The sequence below is a fragment of the Xyrauchen texanus genome, chromosome 4 (assembly GCF_025860055.1).
Source record: "Xyrauchen texanus isolate HMW12.3.18 chromosome 4, RBS_HiC_50CHRs, whole genome shotgun sequence".
Lineage (NCBI taxonomy): Eukaryota > Metazoa > Chordata > Actinopteri > Cypriniformes > Catostomidae > Xyrauchen > Xyrauchen texanus.
The window spans coordinates 16,750,321-16,763,809 of NC_068279.1; the positions used below are offsets into that span (position 1 = coordinate 16,750,321).

The 13,489-nt window shown below is 36.2% G+C and overlaps 1 protein-coding gene across 1 annotated transcript; it reads right to left on the reverse strand.

Moving 5' to 3' along the window:
- Window positions 1–269: 269 nt before the first annotated feature.
- On the reverse strand, window positions 270–12,252 carry LOC127643245 (guanine deaminase-like). Its single transcript, XM_052125906.1, has 14 exons — window positions 12,014–12,252; window positions 11,729–11,817; window positions 11,102–11,273; window positions 10,882–10,969; window positions 10,443–10,548; window positions 9,151–9,178; window positions 8,615–8,722; window positions 7,659–7,766; window positions 3,534–3,631; window positions 3,345–3,412; window positions 3,077–3,223; window positions 2,828–2,946; window positions 1,069–1,096; window positions 270–943 (listed from the first exon to the last, which is right to left on the reverse strand). Exons 1-14 carry the CDS (start codon window positions 12,137–12,139, stop codon window positions 876–878), a joined length of 1,353 nt encoding a protein of 450 aa, XP_051981866.1. The 5' UTR covers window positions 12,140–12,252; the 3' UTR covers window positions 270–875.
- Between the last annotated feature and the right edge of the window lie 1,237 nt (window positions 12,253–13,489).

The following is a 13,489-nucleotide window of genomic DNA, read 5'->3' on the forward strand; positions in this document are numbered from 1 at the left end:
GCATTCAGGCATTCTTACTGCATCAGAAGACATGGATTTAACCACTGTAGTAGTATGGATGAACTTTATGCTCCCTTAATGTGCTTTTTGTAGCTTGAAATATCTGGCCACCATTCACTTGCATAGAATTGACCTATAGAGCTGAAATATTTTAGAAAGATCTTCTAAAAATATGTGTATGTGTTCTGCAGATGAAAGAAATTCACACACATTTGGGATGGCATGAGGGTGAGTAAATGATGAGCACCACCAATCATATAAGTTGCCATGAGTTTAATATCAGTTACATTCTCGAGAGATACTTTACCTTTTGTCATACTTTACCAATTGACTTGAGTCAATTTCCATGAAGGTAACTTTACTTTTACTTAAGTATGACAAGTGGACACTTTATACAACACTGACTGACTGACTGACTGACTGATTGACTGACTGATTGACTGACTGATTGACTGATTGATTGACTGATTGATTGACTGATTGATTGACTGATTGATTGACTGATTGATTGACTGATTGATTGACTGATTGATTGATTGATTGATTGATTGATTGATTGATTGATTGATTGATTGATTGATTGATTGATAGATAGATAGATAGATTGATTGATAGATAGATAGATAGATAATCTGAATACGATCTGAGTATGACTGAGTATAAAGCAAGATTTTTACCAAAGCAAAACCTTTGCCAAGATGATAACTAAATAATACAAATCTATAAGTGTCATTAATATCTCCATTTTCCTTTTCTAAATACATACAATCCTGAGCAGAAGCCTAAACATCAATCTAAACACCAGCCTTCAATTTTATATTTTTGGTGACAATATCATCCAGGATAGATCCAAGAAAGACTCCATGCATCCAAAACTATGTATCCAAAAATGGAACCACCTGTCTTCCAGCCACATAGACTTCAGTAATATTTCGATCGTCACCTATTCAAAATAAATGTTGACAGGGCTTTAGATTAAAGGTGAACAAAGGACTAGTAAATGGACAGATGAGAAGTATCTGAATGAAAAGGGCATTATGTACTGGTTAATTAAAAAAAGCAACATACCCAAATTTAAAAACTTCTCCAAAATGACCTGGTAGAAAGGAAAAAAAAAAACATGAAACAACACATTAGTTGTGCTTTTCTTCAACATTTCTTTTTTCTTTTCTTTATCACTGACATGCGGTCTGGGTAGGCAAACTAGGCACTGCCTACCCTGCCAAAATTCAAAAATAAAATGTTTATTAAATAATAAACTTGTATTTGTATTTTTATTTTTTATTCTTGTGATTTATATATGCAATATGTGTTATTCCAATTGTTTAGACTTTATGATGACAAATGTAGCAGTTACGCATAATCAACTAAAAACAAATTGTAGAATAAGCAGCGCTTTTACGGTCCATTCATTGCAGACGACAAGCGGAAAACCCATGTTGCACATGCGCACTTAGATCCTGTATTCTTTAACATGTACGGCAAAAAGCACAAATCTGCTGTGGCTTTTGATGTAAATATGTTATGCCTGTAATCATCTCCGTTACGTATCAGACATGGACCAATTAAAATCGAGATATTCCTGGACATTTGCGTAGCTAACACCACAGCTAGCGTACATGCCTAATCCCCGCCAAATTCAAAATCAAAATGACAGCACTGGCCGTAATCACGGAATTAAGAAATTTTTCCAAGCTCGATTTTAATTCCAAATATGAGTTAATTGCAAGAGGGAGGTCTACGCCAGCCTTAGATGGACTAGTACAGCAAAAGGGCCCAAAAATTGTCCGATCATTTCAAACTGATTGGTATGTAAGAAAAGATTGGCTATGTGGCTGCGCTAACAATCAGCGGCTGTACTGCTATCCCTGCCTGCTTTTTTCAACCAGTCAGACTGTTTGGACTTCAGCGGGATATTGTGATTTAAACAACCTGCGTTTCTTGATATGTACACGATATACATCCTGATTTGTACATTTCTTGATATGCCGCACTTGTGCGTAACGTTCACTGTTTACGCGCTTGTGTGTGTGAGAGAGAGAGAGAGAGAGAGTACACAACATACATCCTGATTTGTACATTGCTTGATATGCTGTGCTTGTGCGTAACGTTCACTGTTATTACAGATTATTAGCTTAAACAATAAATCAGGTAATCTGGCTTTCATAACTCAGTGCCTAGACTCTTTAAGACATCACCGCACGTCACTGTTCTTCATCCCCTTTTCTCCCCAATTTTTGGAATGCCCAATTCCCACTACTTACTAGGTCCTCGTGGTGGTGCAGTTACTCACCTCAATCCGGGTGGCAGAGGACAATTCTCAGTTGCCTCCACTTCTTATCTTTATCTTGTGGCTTGCTGTGCATGACACCGTGGAGACTCACAACATGTGGAGGCTCATGCTACTCTCCGCAATCCACGCACAACTTACCACGTGCCCCATTGAGAGCGAGAACCACTTAATCGTGACCATGAGGAGGTTAACCCATGTGACACTACCCTCCCTAGCAACCTGGCCAATTTGGTTGCTTAGGGGACCTGGCTGGAGTCACTCAGCACAATCTGAATCGAACTCATGACTCCAGGGGTGGTAGTCAACATCAATACTCGCTGAGCTACCCAGGCCCCCTTCTTCGACATTTCTAAACAACAAAGTTAAATTATTTGTTTACTCTTTATTAAATATTTTTTCTCTAAATATATGAAACCAATAACTTTTCTCCCTCTTGAAATGTTTCTAATTAATCATTTACATACCAGTCCTGGTCTCTGAATTCAAGTGATTTCATTGGGGAAAAAAGATCAGTATAGGAGTATAAGATCAAACCTTGGGGCCATCTCCAGGAAACAAATCGATCGGTCCATCAGGAACGCAAACATTCACTCTCAGGGCATCAAAGTCCTTCCCCACAACAAAGTTTCCAATCTGATCATCCAATGAAAGAGCTACAGGCAGTGGACAAAAACAAAAAACAAAAAAACAATCAGGTTAAAGTAGCTTAGGTTTTTGATAACATAAGAAAATATGGTTGTAAATTGGACTGACTGAATTTCAGATATATCAAATGCATCCTACCCTCACTACCACCAAGTGTAGCCAGTCTAAAAACCTCTTCAAAGGTTAGAGTCTGATGCTGAGAGTCCTGGATAGTCAGGGCTTTAGATGTGTCCAGAGTTCTTCGCATTGCATCCAGTATGGATGGAGAGTATCCTCCTGCAATGTCTACAAATGGCCCGGACAATACACACAGGATTAGCTGATGTCAATTTTAAATGTTTGAATCCAGTTACTCTGGTGAGTAACAGTAATGTACCTATGATTCAGTTATGGAGAAAAAACTTACCTGTCCCTAAACCTAATTTCACTTTGTGGTTTAAAACATTGCGCACATTCAGCAAACCACTACAAATGCTGAGAGAGAATAAGAGATGACAAAAAAAGAAATATATTTTTAATATATGCTTTAGAGTGCATTAAAGGACTATGAAAATTAATACTTATACTAATAGGTAATTAAGATAGAGGTGCTCACGAGATGTTACTGTTAGGACAGTGAGAGATCGCGGATCCTCTTTCATGGAAGATCTTTAGTTCTTCATCAGTTAGATGACAGCCATGGGCCATTACAGTCTACAACAGTCCCACAACTATTGTTACCATCATCATCATCATCATAATCATCATCATCCTCATTGCCGATGTCATCAGTTGTCTTGATAATTTTACATGCTTTTAAAAGGTGATTTAGGTGCATAAAATCTCAATCTAACAAAGTCTGATTTTTTAAAAGATTCAATATAACAATTAGAATAGCTCTAAAAGGAGCAAAATAATTCAGAGAGACTTTAAGTGATAATAAGTAATAGACTATTATTTTTTTCCAAAATAGCAAGTTGTAAGTTTTTTCCCACTTCTTCTGTAGCAGAGTACAAAAAAAAGATTCAACATAGGAATGTTGATAAATTTCTCTCAATAAGGTACGAGAAGCTGTGCTATCCACAGTTATCCTGAACAAACTGGCATGAAGATTCTGATTGTCGCTGGACTATTTTCTGGTTCTGGTCTCCATAAGACGGAATGTTAAAATTAATGAGCGATCCAGATGGAGAACAACAACCATTTTAAAGCTAAAGTATGGAATGTTTTCAGTGTTTGTTTGGAGCGACCCACTTAGACCTGCCCCAACAACATTATTCAACCAATGGTGTGAGTTGGGGGTAGGAATATCTGACAGTTCGAACAACAGCAGACGAAGGCTGTATTCAGAAGGCTTTTTTGAAATCATTGTTTATTTGAGCAATTTCGTTCGTTAGTGCAAGTGTTTTAGAAATTACATCAGCTTTAAGTGTTAGTTGTAGTTAAAATTATTTCAGGCTTAACTTGTGTAGTGTTGGGTTTCATTACTACTCAAAGTAGTTAATGATATGATCGTGACTAACCTCGGGCCATTGCTTCATGTCCCTTGGCCACTCCTTAAACTTTGAACTTCTTTAGAATCAGCACTATGAAGCTACGTATTTTTTTATTTGGCAATATTTACAAATGTATTATGTTAAACATCACTGTGACAGGGCAGAGGGCGGGGCTGGGTCGTGATTCTACACACCCGGTCCCTTATCAGTCTAATCAAGCTTCCGAGAGGGATAAAGGCTGACTGCGGTGATGGTGCGACAGAGAGAGAGAGAGAGAGAGAGAGTGTTTATGGGCAGCTTTCTGTCATATGTGTGTGTTTGTGTCTTTTGGTTTCAGTCTTACATTAAAATGTCATTTATATTGTCAAGCTGGTTCTCACCTCCTCCTTTCCATTAATCCCTTTACAAGCCGGTTCTCGTCTCCTCCTTGCCATTAATCCCTTTACAAGCTGGTTCTCGTCTCCTCCTTGCCATTAATCCCTTTACAAGCCGGTTCTCGCCTCCTCCTTTCCATTAATCACTTTACAAGCCGGTTCTCGCCTCCTCCTTTCCATTAATCACTTTACAAGCCGGTTCTCGCCTCCTCCTTTCCATTAATCACTTTACAAGCCGGTTCTCGCCTCCTCCTTTCTATTAATCCCTATACACTGGGGATACCGTCCACAGTTGGCCTTTATCCCTTTCGGAGGCTTGATTAGTCTGATAGGGGACCGGGTGTGTAGAATCACGACCCAGCCCCGCCCTCCGCCCTGTCACAATCACATTATCTGCTAAAAACATACGCAATGCGCGTGAAAACACTGGAGACCATAAAGCGAAAACTGCCCACCATTTTGAATCGTAGAACACATCTGCTTTCAGGAAAAGGATGGATATTGTGAATATAGTCATGGGTGAAATGCATTGTTATGCACGATGCAAATTGTCACAATGTGGCACAGCCTCGAGCTCCTTATTACTTTTATAAAATGGTTACCACATAACAAAATTATTAAGTGCACAAATGTTAATTAAAATATTTTATTCATTTAAATGTTTAATAAAATTATTAATTGTCATCCTTCTGCAAGAATATATCCAATATATCCACAGTATTCATGACTAACCACTGGAAAGTACCATGATGATTCCGATTGCTGCTGGACTGTTTTTTAGTTCCAGTCGCCATTAGGCTCAACTTGTGCAGTATTTGGCTGTCATAAAAACTTGTAGTTAATGGTATCAGTCTTACTGTACTAACCTCGGTTCATAGCTTTACATCATTCACATAATTCTTAAACTTCTGTTCTTAAACTGTCAAATAAGCTAATCATGACTCTCTAAATGGAGTAACTATGGAACAACATGTTCAAAATTTAATACGCCAAACAGCACATTATCCACTAAGAACACACGCCAATGCAAGTGAAAACAGAAAATTAAAACAGGTGTCCGTTATGATTTGTGGAACACTTCTGTGTTCAGGAAAAAGGTGGATGGTCCCTAATAGTTAACAGAATGTTATACGCAACAAGAAAACCGGTCAGCTATAGGTGCTGTGAAGTGATGCAAAACATATCAGTGAAGAGGTCATGGCTGTGCTTTACCATGAATAAAGAATGGCTATTGACCAAACCGCATCCAGGACCGGAACTATCCATTTTATATTTTTATAGAGTTATAGACATGGGATAGTAGTGTGTCGAGGCACGTGTCTGTGAGTAAGTAGGTCCTCTTTTTCTGTTGACCTGAAATCTGCTATAAATTATGTCATAAATCAGGGAGAAATTGCAGTTAGGATTTGCATTTGTTCCTAGTTTAGTGAGGAAGAGCATCATCTGCAGAGACAGCCAGTGCAGTGCATGCATTTGCTGCTAACAAATAACAATGCCCAAAATTGTACTGATTGAACTCTTGATCACAAACTCACATTATAAAGCACATGACTTAAAACTTCTCAATGAAGCTCTCTGCATCCACAGGACTATTGACACCAAACAAAAATAGTGAGAATTTCAATATCATTTTTGTGGATGCAACTTTGTCAGAACATGTTCCACATTTATTCACACAAATGTTCTTTATTGACAACCAACTGTATATACTTTTGTTTCTATCATGCTCAGCACTCAAAGCCTTCCTCCACTAGGTCTCCTTCCATATTTCCTCATTAGTTCAAACCACAAAAGAAATATAGCCAAACTAAATATAGTCTGCAGGTGTCGGGAAGGTCAAAATAAACAGCAATAATAAAATATTTCACCCATCCCATTACACAACCACAGCATTATCAGGCAATTATTTCTCCAGTAATTAATGTATTTGTAAAGGGATTATAGAAGAAACTGCTAAAACAAACTAATTTGTTTACATGATGTCATTCATGGACTTTAGACCCTGACATGGACTCTTTGTTAAGGCTATAGACATGATGTAACTTAACTCATAACAGTTCAAAGGCTGCATTACTTCTCTTTTACATACATTCGATGATACAGTGACCACGTTTCCACCTGGTATTAAGATGGGTCTCAGGTGATCCAATCACATGTGTTAAGGCATGACACATTGCTGTATACACCTGGTCATTTAAATGCGTCTCATGTGACCACTTGCGATCGGATTTGGATGGGAGGGACATATTTTATCACTATGTCAGTGTTACTGCATGATATTAAAGCGCAAACAAAGTCTAAAAAGACAAAGAAAGCGTGAAAAAATTATAAAAATGATATTTCTTCCAGATGCAGCTGAAAATTAACCTTAGCACAAAGGCAACATTTCGAGCAGAATAGTCCATTATTTTAGTGGATTAGTTGTATTAACCTGAGCTGCAGATGTTCATGCTTCTCAGAAGAGTCCCTGTATGTTGGTATCAAACATACTGAAGAAGATCCACAAAGTTCTCATGCTTGTGTGTGTATCCACTTTTTTAAATTTCCGATCAGACATTTGTTTCCTTTTAAAGCTGCTCGAAACCGGCATAACACAGCAGTTGATTGACAGTAGAGGGGTGGTGCATCGCTGCTGCCTGGACTCATACAGGACAGTTTCATGTGTGTTTTTTGTGATACGATCACAAAATGTTTATACAGGTCCGTATAGACCTGTATTTATTGCTGACCACATGTGATTGCTGATCGGATCACCAAAAACGCATCTTAATACCAGGTGGAAATGGGGTCAGTGATAAAGTGATCTGTTTTTCTAACACAGTTGTATGTGTCTTTATGCAAATAAAAAGGCCAGTTCCAAGTACCACTCACCTTATCCGTGAGCAGGTTATGCTTGAGGTAAACATCAGTATAGGATTTGCAATCTGGGAACAATGTCTTCACAAGCTCCACTTCCTTTTTGTTCTCACTGATGTGACTCTATAGGTTTGATAGCAGAAAACAAGCTATTTTCAGTTCTTTTTTTGTATGTTCAGGTGACAAAATCTTGTGAACAACTGTTCATGTCAGTATTCATCATATGAGTTATGGTAGAGTAGAGATTTAAAGGTATAGTTCACCCAAAACCCTCATGTTGTTTTATAAACAGATGACTTTCTTTCCTCCATGGAACACAAAATGTGATGTTAGGCAGAATGTTAGTATTACTCACCATTCACTTCTATGGAAAAAGATGGAATGAAAGTGGATGGTGACTGAGGCAATCATTCTGCTTAACATAATTTGAGGGAAAAAGTCACATGGGTTTGGATCAACCTGAGGGTGAATAAACGATGATAGAATTGCCATTTTTGGGTGAACTATCCCTTTAACAACTACCATTCAATGGGATCTACTATAAAACTTTTGAATTTCAATTTATAATACAATTATTTTCACAAAGGGGTAATAAATAATCTATTATAAATGCACTTGCTTTTCTGACATACAATATAAGTAAAGCATAGATATTTGCTAATATACAAAGCAGAATATAAACTTCAATTTTAAGGCCAATAACAAATACACAAAGCTGAACACACCTGTATTACCAGTTCATTGTATTACAGCTTATGAGAATCACAATATAGATAATTCTTAACATAGAGAACTGAAATTCCTTACTATGACCATGTGACAATCAAGAACAATTGGTCATACCAGGTTTCTATCTTCTGTACTGAGAACAATGCCATAATCCACTTGAATGTTCATTGAATGTTCTTCAAATCTTTGTTAATCACACTGTATTAAGCTGACTTTAATGTATGCTCAGAAAGAGGACAAACCTGAATGTGAAGCTTGCTGTTATTGGCAATTGCACCCAGTTCGCTGAGCAATGAAGCAGAGCACGTCAGAGCAAATCGAGGAGTGACCACAGGCTTAACATTCGGGTACTATGAGAAATATTACACAATTATTCTTATTACAAATGCTTAGAGCTTGAAAGAGTTTAAATTTACTCAGCACCAACCTAGATCTGCATATAAAAAAATAAAACAATTAAAAAAAACATTAGTTATTACAAAATGCTATGTTCAAAATAAGCCATATTAAATGTTTTCCAGACAGTCACTTATCTCACTTCTCTACATTGATTTTACATAATAATACAATAAAATCCAGCTTTTGGTGAGACCAAAGTGAGAAGTTGCCCTTTTTAATAAGCAATTTATGGTTGTGGAAAGAGCAAAAACTAAGTGTATTGGTGTAAACTCTGTAAAAGACAGTCAATTACTGACAGGAAAGATTCTTAGTGAAGTCACAAACAGAGAGGAACCATGCCGCTTTACTGTTTCTGAGGGACAAAAGTGTATTTATTTACCTCCTTTTTGAGAAGCTCTATGATGAAACTGCAAAAGACACGAAGCAGACATTTTTTTTTAAGGTAACCAAAAAAAAATTTGCTTAATGTAGTAACATTTAATAACTGGTTTTATTCTAGACTAAAATGTATTTTAATCTGACTACATCAACCTGACATATTAGGTTGATATACCAACAAAACAATAATAATAGAATAATTCTTTCTTCTGCAGAACACAAATTAAGATTTTTAGAATAATTGATCAGCTCTGTAGGTCCATACAATGCAAGTGAATGGTGGACAGAACTCTGAAGGTCCAAATTTCACATAAAGGCATTATAAAAGTAATCTAAAGGACACCAGTGGTTTAATTCATCTTCTGAAGCAATCCAATCAGTTTTGGGTGAGAACAGACTGAGAACAAACTGTAATCTTATACAGTAATATACTGTAATCATGCACTCTTGACACTATTCTATTTTTCAATCATGATTTCAAGCTCGATTGCACGTTCTATAGCCCCATCTATTGCTCTAAACTTGCATCAAGCACAAGAAAGTGTAATCCAATCAGTTTTGGGTGATAACAGACCAAAATGTAACTGTAATCTTGTAAAGCAAAATAATGTAATCATGCACTCTTGACACTATTCTATTTTGCAATCATGATTTCAAGCTTGATTACACTTTCTATAGCTCCATCTAGTGCTAAATGCATGCATCAAGCACAAGGAAGTGTAATTGAGCTTGAAATCATGATCGTGCCTAGAGACTGCAATGGCAAGATGTACAATGAAAAAGGAGTTGATATGTGATATTTGGACCTTCAGATTTCTGGTCACCATTCACTTGCATTGTATGGACCTACAGAGCTGAGATATTCTTCTATAAATCTTCATTTGTGTTCTGCAGAACATAAAAAGTCATACATATCTGGGATGACAAGAGGGTGAGTAAATGATAAGACATTTGACATTTGTCAAGATTTTCATTTAAATATTCCTTTAAGGTAACAAATGCAGGTAATCACGTTTACAGTGTGTACTGAACAAATAAAATAAAAAAAATGTGCTTCATGTGGTAACATCTAAATTAACTGGATTGATTCAAATAAAAAATATTTTTTAATATCAACAAAAAAAAAAAAACCCTGTCACTAAATCAATCTAAATACATTAAACCAAAAAATAACCAAAAAATAAATCAATCCATTTTAAGGGTTAGATCAGGTATTCTATTCTCTTTAAAGTAACAGTAATATAACATTATTAAATATTGCACTGTTTTCCACATCCAAGGTATTAAACTCACCGATCTGTCTCCTCTTTACATTCATTTGAGCTTTCTTTATACTGCGGAACTGCAGAATTGCAGTCCATGCAAACTTTGCCCACTAAAGCTCTCTGTCCAAACTTATCTGATGTAAAGAGAGAGAGCAAAATCCTGTGAATAACAATTTCAGAAGTCAAAAATTAATGATTGACGTATACACTGGTATCATAAGAGATAATGATTATGAAAAACAGTGAATACTGTAATAATAAAGTTGAGTAAATCAGTGTAGTTTATAACATAAACACATACAGTTACTCAGCAGAAACTAGAGCCAGACAAGCAAAAAGTGAGACAAACTCCAAAGGTTAACAGAAGGATGCTGAGTTGGATTTTCTTGTGCTTGCCACTCCAGTAACTAATCAAACAGGGGAATCTTGACAGTGTGTGTGTTTGCTTGAATGTGTGTATGCTTTACCTGCAAGCTCTCCAAGCAGAAGGGTAGCATCAGTGTGTATTGTGGCAAAGTAACAAGCAGTAGTGGTGCCATTCTTTAAAGTTCTTCTCTATAGCGCCACAAAGTCCACCAAAAAAGAAAAGAGTACTTATACACTTTAGCAAGTTTATGACCAATTTCCATTTCTTAACTAGGCAATACTGTATGTGAAATTTAAAGTTGTCTATCCCATTCAACTCACCACAACTTTAGTGTAGACATTGTTGGCAAAGTCCAGGTCTTTATACTTGGCTTCTACAGGGAAAGTGTAAGTGCTAAGCCACTCTAGTAAAGGCAGATCTAAGGCAGTGCCAGAGTAGCTATACTGAGATGCATGGATGTGTGTATCAATCATTCCTGGCATAAGGAACTCACTGTGCAGAAAAATAAAAGAAGCTGAGAGTAATGCATATGGACAGAATCCAAGTTCTCACATGCTTACTTTTGTACTAGTGTTGGCATGCTGACAAAGACAAACAGAGATGGGTTTCAAAGGATAAACATCAGCTTAGTCCTTGGCTCTGTATAGTTACTACCCTCTCTCTGAAAAAAGTCAGACTGTACCTTTTAAGGTACAAGTCAAGGGCCATCACTGGGGTGTTTACCCCAAGGTGACCTTTTTGTGCTTCTAGTTAGAATATAATTCATTTATAAACATATTTATAACTCGTTTAGAGTACATAATTGGACCCTAAGTACTCATTGTCTGTGAACAAATATGTACCTGCACAGGGCTGAATGGTTCTTCTGAATGTAAAGCAACTGTATCTACCCTGATCAGACTTGTGTTACACTACAGTATAATGCTGAGAAATCTATAGCAACTCACTGTTGTTCAAGCACTTTAATTTCTGCATTTTCAAACCCCCATATTTTTGAGAGGCTGACCACATCTGGCTCTTTTTCAAAAAAGGCAATCTGCACACAGAGATCAAAAGTTTAAATGTTAGCCTATAAACAATTTTTTAGAGAAGTAATCAAATGAAAAAAAAAATTAGAGGTGCATAATTTAAAAATGTTGACCAATTTGAGACTGTAATTAAATGATATGCTGGTGCAATGCACCATGAATCGAAAGCGAAATAAATAAATAAATTACAATAATCAAACAAACCTTCCCCTCATCGTCGACTCCTAAGACACAGTCCTGTAGTATTTCTACAGCTGCGCTTGGTGTGGAGTGCACAAATGTTCCACTGAAGACGTGCGCAATGCGCGTAGTTGTATCGTTCCGGCTCATAATTGGTACAGAATTTCGAACGCGAGTTCTCTGATATGCCACGTATGCTTTTATATATGCCACAAGCAGGTCATTGCTGCAATGCTGGGTGGTGTACAGTCATAAACCAGAAATCATTACAACAGCTCTTCCAGCGTCACAGCGGTTGTCCAATCAAACTCTCTTGCGCATTCGGGACATTCTCGTAACTTATGCTCACAAATCACAGCCTGTTTATTTTATCGTATCCATTGCTCATTTTGTTGTCACTACGGTACTACGGCAAATCATAATAATGTAAATAAGAAAATGTATTGATTGTTGTTTTCTCACACACTTCCATAGGGTGCGTGGTCATGGAGATGTGTCAGTAGCAGCAGGTTTCTTTCATTGGTGAATAAAAGTCAGTATCATGAGATGACTCTGTATTTATAGAATAACATAAAAATATAATTAATTATAAACATAATAGTTTTTACAAAAACAAAAAAACTTGGTAGAGGTGGTTGCCAGAATAAATATGTAAAAAATACAGTAAAATGTAAACAACTTTACAGAAAGTTTTTACGTTACATTTACAGTGAAGTGCTGTCGTTTATGTAATTAAATGATAAACTTAATATATTAAACTTTTGAAACTGTAAAAATCTGCTTTTCACTTTATAATGTATTGTTAATCACTGTAGTAATTACAGAAGGGAACATGATGACATGAAGTTCATCTATAGTGCCCCTTTCATTAGCAATGACCAGTAAACATTTAGAGACAGTGCTCATTGTCACTCACACAAACACACAACACCATCAACAACACATGTGAAATTAAAATTATACAATAAACATTAACTAAACTACATATCTCAAATATAACACAGATCACCCCACAACTTATATTAAAAATAAGAAGAAACTTATCTATTCCAATAAAATACAATGAAATGTAATGGGTCACTCAGGGAATTTTGGGAACACCCAATTACTTTACCTTAATATTAACAGTAATTTACCATAAAAGTACATTAATTATGCAGGAAAATCATATTTTTAAAATCTAAATGTTGTCATTTTTACAACAATTTACCATAAAAATACATGTATTATCTTTTTAAATATATTTTAAAAAAATAAGTATATTTTACAGTAACTTCGCTAACCAATTTCCATTTCTTTTTACTGTAGACTTTTTACAATATTTTACCATTAGGATTACATACAGTTTTTACAGTGTTGCTATGATAATGTTTGTTGGCTGTTGCATGGTTTTTATTGTTTGAATGATAGAAAGCAGAAGTTATTATATGTTTATCAAGACTTTGAAACAGCATTCAGAACATTTCCTTTTTATAACAGTAGGCTACATCTCATGAAAAA

What these genes read in the sequence shown, in the direction of transcription:
- LOC127643245 (XM_052125906.1), bottom strand. Translation starts at nt 12,139, where the DNA reads ATGAGCCGGAACGATACAACTACGCGCATTGCGCACGTCTTCAGTGGA. An exon ending in ATTAAAGTGCTTGAACAACA is followed by an intron (nt 11,274 to 11,728) that starts GTGAGTTGCTAT and finishes TTTTCTGCACAG; the next exon opens with TGAGTTCCTTATGCCAGGAA. An exon ending in GGAGAAGTTTTTAAATTTGG is followed by an intron (nt 944 to 1,068) that starts GTATGTTGCTTT and finishes TATTTTGAATAG; the next exon opens with GTGACGATCGAAATATTACT.